The 9905-nt window shown below is 45.2% G+C and overlaps 1 protein-coding gene across 1 annotated transcript; it reads right to left on the bottom strand.

Moving 5' to 3' along the window:
• Nucleotides 1–173: 173 nt before the first annotated feature.
• Nucleotides 174–9680, bottom strand: slc5a6a (solute carrier family 5 member 6a). Its single transcript, XM_076084023.1, has 17 exons — nt 9581–9680; nt 8280–8532; nt 7957–8178; nt 6872–6937; nt 5225–5276; nt 5019–5086; nt 4589–4743; nt 4352–4492; nt 3762–3891; nt 3563–3651; nt 3288–3400; nt 3124–3191; nt 2940–3026; nt 2668–2852; nt 2458–2561; nt 1331–1458; nt 174–1222 (listed from the first exon to the last, which is right to left on the bottom strand). The coding sequence occupies exons 2-17, from the start codon at nt 8403–8405 to the stop codon at nt 1025–1027; spliced, it is 1932 nt and encodes a 643-aa protein (XP_075940138.1). The 5' UTR covers nt 8406–8532; nt 9581–9680; the 3' UTR covers nt 174–1024.
• Between the last annotated feature and the right edge of the window lie 225 nt (nt 9681–9905).

Here is a 9905-nt window from a genome sequence, read left to right on the forward strand (position 1 = left end):
CACTTTGGTGATTCTGAATTAACCTTTGAAAACATCAAAGTCGCACAAAAGCACAAGCTAACCGATGGAGGCAGCGGTAACAATGTTGGTCTCGTCAATGGAGTGTGGCGAGAACATAGATGGATACAACGGCCGTAGTTCCCTGTGAGAGATGGCCGGCTGATGGCAACACTCAAAACTAGTATTTCTTCTGCTGCTGCCTCCGTCCCCTGCAGGTCATCACTTTGTGGTAACTCCTGTCTGCTTCTCCAGTCAGGGGGAATGCAGTCGTCACCAACTGGAGGCACGACAAGTTTTAGAATGACTGCGCTCCATCTGCTTTAACTGCCACTGCAAGACGCCATCTTTGCTCTCATCTGAACACACACGGCTTTGCTTTCGTATTTAGACATCTATAGTAGCAGCTAGAAGTCTATGACTATGAACCGAGGCTATGTGAGTACACTACGCCATCACAGCACCGCCATGCCTCCCCTTCAGGTTCCGTCCCTCTTTTCTTTTTATATTATATTCTTTTAAAACATATTCAGGGATTTTATGGCTCCGTCTTCTCTACAAAAATAACACATTTTTGTTTACATCATTTAAATCTTGTATCTCTTAATGACTACCTGATTCTTTTTTTTTATTGTCAAACAGAAACATCTGGGTCCGGACACAGCGGGACAGCTCATTGTGCGTGAGAGCTACCCACTCTCGTTCACATCTGGACACATCCGGAGTGTCTAATGGAGATCGACTGACTCGGTTCTTCTTCTTTGACTGCTGCCATTTGGGCTTTCAGTGCACAGTTCCAGCCTGGCAGAAGTTAATTTCCCCCCCAAAAAATAAAAGCGGGAGCAGGTACCAATAAAACACCTGTTCCCCATTAAAGTCCATAAGCCTTTTATATAACCAGATTCAACTGATTTTGACATATAAAAAAACAGCCATACTTGGTGCTGCAGACCTTCTCCGTAGTGATGGACTTCTATGATCTATGATCCTCCCCTGAGGAGCTGGCAGCTTGTTTACAAGTAGAGGATCAGAAGACCGTCTCCTCAACCGTGTGACCCGCCAGCTGGCACGAGGGCAGAGCCGCCCTCGTCTCCAAGTCGTCCTCCTCCTCCGTCTGGGCTCGGTCGCTCTCCATCTCTTTGTCCTCGGTGACCGTGTCCTCTTTGCAGAGGGCTGCTCCGTTGCCGTCTTTCTTGGCCATCTGATAAGGCTGGATTTCTTTGGACTGGTCAACAAGGATTCATTATTATGTGCTGCTGTTGAAAGCTCGGGGGTTTTTATGATCAACAAACAAGGAAAAAACAGGCAAGGAAGAGTGTGGACACGAGGTTACCTTCTGAGGGGTGGACAGAGGAGTGACGCAGCAGAGCTTCTCCTTGTAGCGCTCAGGCAGGAAGAAGAGCAGCGTGCCCATGACTGGAAACACTGTGCCGGGGGTCAGATCCTTCTCCTTCATGGGTCCTAACATGTGGACAGAAACGCTTTTAAAGATGCGAGGAATCAAAAGGGGCAGTTTTCAATCAGTGTGGGCATCACATGAACTGTTGTTCCATCACTGGGCCCATAAGCACTGTATTTGGGACTTTCTGATTCAAGCAGTCACTAGTTGTTATTCTCGCGATTCCTACCGTGATGCAGAATGATTGAGGAGAGACTCCTTTCCCATTGCCAGAGTAGAGTAGCATCTATGTTTTTGTCTCTGGTGTGTCACATGGGACGTCACAAAAGTGAAAATGTTACGCTGGTGTTTTTAACAGCACTTTACACGTGTTACACAAAGTCCCACATGCTTCCTTCAAATAACCTTTTGTGCCTTTAAACACTGTTCCAGTTCTTATTCATCTGTTGAAATGCTTCAAAGGACACTTCAAATGTAAGTGCATAACGCCTGCTTTCTTCTTGCCACTTGTATGTATTTTTAAATGTACAGCACTTTGAGCCATAGTCTGTATGAAATGTGTGATACAAATAAAGAACATTATTTTTTCTTTATATCTGCTACTTTTTCAAACTCTCAAACCAGAGTTGGTGATTTTTTTGTAACGGTGTTAAACTCACCAAGACGGTTGTGATGAGTTTTATACGGTTGCTGTGGACTTTGAATGAAGTGTGTTTTACAATGATCAGTGAGGTAAATGGAGTGCGGCAGCTTTGAGGAGCGAATGGAACAGCTGTTTCCTTCACATTTAACTTGGTGAATTAAAGGCGCTTTGGGAGCAATTTCTATTGTCAACAAAGCAACGAACAGTTCTGATAACAGCACACACAGAGGGAGAGCGACTTCAGACCTCACTCCTCTCTAACTTTACATAGACAATAGTTGTTTGCTGCTTTATTGTTCTGAATGTTAAATACAGCTTTACACACACACACACACACACACACACACACACACACACACACACACACACACACACACACACACACACACACACACACACACACGAAAAGTGGGTGTACCTGTTAGCAGGCTGACCAGCAGTCCCACCACCACCACAGTGGTGGAGTTGTGAGCGCTGTACCACATGTAGGACAACGAGTAGATCGCCTCCACACCCGATCGCCTGAAGGAAAGGGGGGGGAAGACAAAGTGGTGGTAAGACCTCATCTGCAGTCTACCTGTAGTGCTCAGTGGTCTTTAAGGTCAGTTCCTTGGTTCTCATGTGTTACCTTAGCCTGGGTCTGGTGGCGTTGACCAGTGTAGTCATGACAGTGGCGGTCATGTTGTCAAACAGGGGCAGGGCGGTGGTGTTGAGCGGTGGCACTGGGATGGAATCGGACATACGCGTCAAAAAGCTCCCAATGCCGATCCAGAAGGCCATGGCGAGGCCTGCTACTAACCCCACCACTGCACCCTGAGGAGGTACAGGGACAGATGTTCCAACCTGCACTCAAACATAGTGTGTAGAACATTTAATCACAAATCAAAATACAACACTCACAGTCGAGTTTGCCCAGGGAAAGAACATCCCCAGACAGAAGAGGCCCAGCAGGGGACCACCCACCATCCCAAAGATGCTGAAGGCTGCCTGAGGGCAGAGGACACAACATTTCATAATGTGTCACTCTCACAATTAAATACATTTTCTTTATTTGCAACTCGGAGCATGTCAAGAGTTTGTTTACCTGCAGCACAGATCCCATGATAGAGGCGAGGTAGGCCATAGCCAGACACACCAGCCCATAGACCAGAGCTGTGGGGCAAAGAGACGACAAAGAAGCAGTGAGTGGTTACACCCGCTACAGGGTTACAGGCATTACACAGTGCACCTTTAAAGCAGCTGTCTTACCAAGTCCCTTGGATAGCAGCGTAGCTTTAGCCTCAGTCATGTTTGGAAAATAAGGTTTAATCAGGTCCTCCATGGTTACAGTTGCTAGGGAGTTAAAAGCTGACGAGATGGTGCTGGAGGGAGGAACAGAGATGGGATTGAATTGCACATTATGAAGCGCGTCTGTACAGCACAGGCCTTTGGGATAGAACATGAAGACGGTAGTAAAGTTCAAAAACATGACTCCGCTTCATTCAACAGCAGACGATCCTCTTCTTTAAAACGGGTTCTCTTACCTGAGAGCTCCACTGAAGAGACAGGCCACAAACAGTCCTGCGAGCCCGGGCAGATCCTTGAAGACGTCCATCACAAAATACAGCACCATCTGCACAAAGCAGCTAAATATTAGCCGATAACCTCCGGAGCCAAGACAGAAGAGATGACACTGCATATACACCGACATCTGGGGAACCATGAAGGCAACTCAATGCTCACCTGGTCATTAGTTTTGACGTAGCCCTTGTCCAGAGGGCTGTCCTCTCCATAGCGAGCAAACATGACGAGACCCATCAGGCAACCTAAACACAAGACAATCTGCTGGCACGGGAAAACTACGTAGCAGGACCTGGAAGGACAACAGAGGTGAGGGCAAACGAAAACACCGTCAACACTGGAGACAAGATGACAGACACCATAAAAAAGGTGCAGATGACAAGGAAAGTAACTATATAGATACTGAAGAATACTTAAGACAATAGTTACAAATTAACTATTAACCGACTGGGGGTTGGACTCGGTTCTACTTATCTCCGAAACGAGATTATGCATTCGATCGCTAATGCGCATGAGTTTGTGCGTCTCTGTGTCCGTCTGTCTGTCCAGGGCTAATCTTGCATACTACTGGACCCAGTGGCCTAATATCTATAGTGCTCATCTATGACTGCATGCTCAAGGACCTCGTGGTTGCAGTGATTTACACATATTCTATGGATGCATCCAACTGGCTTCGCACATGACAAACTGAACCGAGCGCTGACTAGGACAAGGATTAGCCAAGTATGTTGTGAGACTTTGACGGTACTCACATGACGGCCTCTTTCTCCGTACGAGCACTAAGGTACCTCTGGACCTGGGCCTGGTTGACCCCGTACAGAGCCAACATCAGGAAGACTCCTCCCACACCCAGCGTCCAGAAGGTGTGGCGCTCCAGAGGGTCCGGGTTCAGGCTGCACGGGCAGAGAGTGAACACGGTATGATCAGCCCCTACCTTCATGCACTACAACATGTAAAGGTAATGAGGAATACTTCATTCCACAACTCACTCCAGTCCAGAAATGCGGCTGCCATTAACTGCCTTCCTCCACACCTCTGCCATGCCCCCCGCCTGACTGGCCCCCACCACGATGACCGCCAGCTGGCCCGCAAACATCACCACCGTCTGGAACACATCGGTCCAGATCACCGCCTTCAGACCCCCCTGGGAAGGAGGAGCAGTGGATTCACTTTAAATTCTATAATAATCAACATCAAAAATCAGAGGCTTCACATACTGACAACACATGCAATGAGTGACATTTATGATCCTAGAATGACCAGAGATGATGCTAGGAAAAGAAATAAAGACATCAGAGAGGAGAGAAATTGATGAAAGGAGGAGAATTTCCAGTCAAGTGCAGGTGTGACGTTTTGAGAAAAACTACAGTAACATCCTGAGTACTGCTAAGTTTTTCAAATGCTGTAGTCAACACTCACCAGAGCAGTATATAGAGTGCACACCAACCCCATGGCCAGCACCGCCCCCCACAGGTCAAAGCCTGTCACTGCAGAAGAACAGAGTAGAAGCATTACAAACCTCAGCGCACTCAAGGGTTACTCAACATCAGCAAATGTTGGCACCTGTTTGTGTAACAACGGTGTGATAATCCTGCGGTAAAATATGAGAAAATAATAAGTCTTACCTGCATTGAGTGCCAGAGCCGGGGCATACAGGACCACCCCCATGTAAATGACCTGCAGAGAAAGAGCAGAATAAACACTGCAGAACAGAAGAATCACAGAAACAGAGCTGAGCTCACACGGATCAGATTATACCTGCTCCACTGTGAAACGCTCTGTGGTCGGCACTTTTACAAAATACATTTAGAGAGAGACAGGTTTGGATCTCACGGACCTCAAGATAGTTAAATAATACGACTGCGTACACAATTAACCCTTTCTACCCCAAAACCCGCCAGGATGTTTGAAAGGCATGTTTTCTAAAATAAATAAATAATACAATATATTTAATTTGATTAAAAACAAATAGAAAAAAATGCCTTTAATCATACACAGAAACTGTAAAAACACAACTTGTCGCCAGATTATTTACATTCCTGATGGTCCTTGAACACATCATGTTGAAGTCTAAACACCAAATCTAAATCAATTTAGTCTACGTGTCTTGTTTAAATAACAGTCACATGACAAAAGCTCAGTGACACTTGGACTGCATAGGTTGTTTACACAGAGCACAGCGTCGAGGACAGATGAGGTTGTAAACATGTAAATAGTTGTGTGTATGTAATATGTAATATGTAATATGTAATATGTAATATGTACAGCACGTGGAACCTCAATGTTGGTAACACTTGTGGGCACTTAGAAAATGTTGGATATATCGAAGGCATTGCTTTCAAATGTTTGTAAAATAAAGAAAGAAATTCAACGTGTGTTGTTTTCTTTACAATGTGTGGCATTAAAAGACACTTTTGAGTTCTCCCTACTTTTCGCCATCATTGGGCTGTTCCCACAGAGGTGTTCCCACAGAGGTGTTCCCACAGAGGTGTTCCCACAGAGGTGTTCCCACAGAGGTGCAAGACTACAGCGACGAACAACCACGGTGAGTAAAATGTGACCGGAGCAGAAACATAACAAGCTCTCTAACTGTCTGCGGGTTCAGAGGGTTAAACTTTGTTTCACTAGGTCGTCTGCTGATGAAAAGGCAAAGTAGCCTTTGAGCAACCCGCCGACATTTCACAATATATTTTAGGGACATTTTTTGTTTGTTTGCCGGGACAATCCACACCAATCAACAGAGAAACTGTCAGTTCGCCAGAGAGGCCAGATGTTTGAAGGGACATTTATATCGATTATCTTTGAGAATAACAATTCATATCATGTCATCAACTCGTGAACGCTGTTAATGCTTTCATTGGATAAAATGTAGGCAACACAAACCCGAAGAGATATTTTACAAGGGTCAATGTGACATGTCCAAAGTTTTACTGAGGCTGTGATATAATCAGCCAATGAACACATTCTCAGATAGGACGATAAACAGCGACAGTGGAGATTTGTTTTTTTGATTTGTTATTGCTTATCTTCACTTAATGTTTCACTGCATCACCTGATGACTTTAGCTGCTTACTGAACTAAATTGTAAGTTGCTATTAAGTTATTATACATCATTTTCTTATAATAATAGTCTTTACTAAGTATCTGCTTCGGTGACGTGATACACAGAGTGGCGGTCATTTTATCAAATCAGATCCCTGATTCCTGTAAGTGCTGCCATGACACGGCCCAGAAACTAATGTAAAAACAAAGTATGGCGCAAACAAAGATACCATCTGAAAGATGAAGGTCACTGTCCCACATATGCGAACCGTCTTGTTGAAGCGCAGCTCCAGATACTGTCGAGGGGAGAGAATGTCAAAGGGAAAAAACAGAAGATTAGAAGTCATCGTGTGATACGTGGTCATTAGACCCACATTGTCAAAGCGAGGGGCCGAGAGACTTACCTTAAAGTCAAAGGTTTCCTCAATAAAATCAGTTCTTAAGTTTCCTGCTGAAGGTTTCAGGTCAGGTTGGTGACTTAAGTATTGAAGGTTTTCTCCTTATCTTGGTCGTATACTTAAGGAATCCCTTAAAGTTAAAACACTTTAGCAAGGACACTCTGAAGGTACCTCTGACTCCATCTTAACTGCAGCAAGGCAGTAACCGTCTGCTTAACGGTGTTAAGCAGACGGTTGAATTCCCCGGCAAGACGGACACTTCTTTAATGTTGCAGATGGACCCGACCTTCCCCACATTCAAGGTTTGCCGTTATTTGAGGATCACATTTACTTTTTATTGCGATCCTCTAGAAGGCTTATATTCTTTTCCTCCTCTGTCCAACTGGCTTTTCTTGTCTTCTGCCATTTATTTATTTTACTATCTATTGGCTAACTTTGTGAGGCTATAACAGGTATAGCAGTGCAAGCAAAGAAACCTCTCCTTGGAAATCTGTAGGATTTTACGGCTGTAGAATCTCTTTTAAAACCTTGACGTTTTCCTGAGCTAAAGAAACCCTTAACTAAGGAGAAACCAAACCTTACGTGTCACACTTAAGGAGAAAACGTGAGGTGTTTTGTGTAACCGGCCCCTGGTTTATAAGTCACAAGTCATTCTTTGTTCACAGGACATTAGTGCAGTACTGTTCAGCTTATCTCATGAACCCAAGTACACTGAGCCAGTCTGGCTGTCAATAAAGGCCTGGTGAAGATGTTCAGTCTTCAGACGTTTGTTTCTGTTGAACGTCAACGCGCCATGGATAAGCAGATAAGAGCACAGATAACAATTTTAAGCCCAGCGATCATAGTCGAGAAAAAAAAAAAAAAGTGAAAACTGCCGACAGAGGACAGATTCGTGTCAATTCTCGACTTGTGCGTACCTCGTAGGCGCTGGACAGCCGCAGTCGGTAGAGGACAGGTATGAAAACGTGGGCCGGGATGAGCAGGCCCAAGAAGTAGGAGCAGCCCAGGAACCAGTACTGAGTCCCAAAGGTGTACACCTCAGAGGGGGCGCCCAGGATGGCCACGGCCGACTGGAAGGTGGCCAGCAGGGACAGAGACACGGGTAGGCAGCTCATGGAGCGATCAGCCATCAGGAACTCCTAGAAGAACAACACAATGTCCGTCAGATATTTCTAAAATAAAAAACACAAACAACACTGAGAGTAAGGGAAGCATTGTCAGGAAAGAGATGGAAGTCTACCTGTGTTGTGCGCTGGCGCCCACCGGAGAAGGCGTAGAAGAGGCCGATGCCGGTCGAGGCCACCAACAGCAAGGCAAAGATGACGTAGTCCGCTGTGGTGAAGTGCATGAGGACCACGTCCCCCATGATGGCAGTGGATGTGGCAGGGGAGGGAGGAGGGTGTCGGGAGAGGGAACGCTGCTGGAAGCACGGCCTCCGGGGCTGATCACGTCGTCAGAGAGAGCCCCTCGCCTATTGGGAGAGTCGCTGAGAGCTGCAGGGAGAACAACAAGTGAGGAGGTGGTACTGAAGCAGTAATACAACCTCCTTCAAGAGCGCTGCATTTAAACGCATCACTGCCGGCTGTTCTGTAACGGAGGAATCACAGGAGTCTGTAAAATATGTTCTTGCATTATTAAATCAACTGAAGCCAGAGACCCTTTATTATTGAATTTAAAACTGGATTTTTACACAAAAATCAATTCGAAGTCAATTTAATTTATGTTGCCCGATATGATAAATGTGCCTCAGGGGCTTTACTGCACACTGCACAGCGTACGATTCCCTCTGTGCTTTGAGCTCTTGTTCACATTACGTAGATTTTGGTGAAAAAGGAGGAAATGTTTTCACATAATATGAAATAGATAATAAAGAGGGAACTGTGGCCTGTTTAACTTGCTGACACCAGCTATAAGCAGCTTATAATACATCATTAAAACTACTAGTGACAAAATGTTATCAATAAAAAAACACAATCTGCTATTTCCAAATTATTTGAATGGTGGTTTTTTTATGCAAATAAACATATAGACTATAACAAAGTAAAAGGATAACATTTGGAGTTTTGACGGTTTACACAGACTTTGGGGCAGCTGCAAAATAAATTCGGGATAGTGGCGATAACTAAATTCTCTGGAGACTTGTAAACCAGCTGCTACAACAAAACAACAACAAAAACAGTCGGTGTCGGCCGAAATGGCTCATCCACGATTGGCCATCGGTACCTGCTGCAAAGAAGCGGGATCTAAAAGTTATACATGTCCTTCCGTTACATTTTCCGCTGATCCGATCTGCGACATGATCAGAAGTGAGAGTTTCAGATTGCACCCTTTACCATAGCAGTACAACAGAAGCTTAACAGCACGTTTCTTTATCGCATTAGCTCGGAAACACACACACACACCCAGCCGTCAACATAATAAGGACGGCATTGTGTCTGAACTACAGCTGGACAAAAACCGCATTCTTACTAACGGCAATGTCTAAGTTGACAAACACAACAACAGCACTTGAATATGAGAAAGAAACAGCAAAGGACTTACTGTAGTCTGAGTCCACGCTGCTGCTGCTGCTGCTGGCTGACACACACTGGCCCCTCACACTGAAGGCTCACTGGAGAGGAGTATCTTTGTCACGATCACTGTAGAGGCAAGAGGAGAAATTCAGCTCAGCCATTCACCACACGCAAGAAATGCAGCGCCTGTCGCAATACTGTTACAAAGGTTTCAAGACCCAGCGCAATGTTCTCCAAAGAAACAGCGGTGTCTTCTCTTTTTGGGTCCGGATCATTTCAACCAAACAAAACCCAATCCCTCGCTATGTTTTGACAAGAGATGCACAACGGTGTTCTTTTACAGCGGTCACTTC

The sequence above is a fragment of the Anarhichas minor genome, unplaced genomic scaffold, assembly GCF_050575085.1.
Source record: "Anarhichas minor isolate MPS153535 unplaced genomic scaffold, ASM5057508v1 ptg000136l, whole genome shotgun sequence".
In the NCBI taxonomy this organism is placed as follows: Eukaryota; Metazoa; Chordata; class Actinopteri; order Perciformes; family Anarhichadidae; genus Anarhichas; species Anarhichas minor.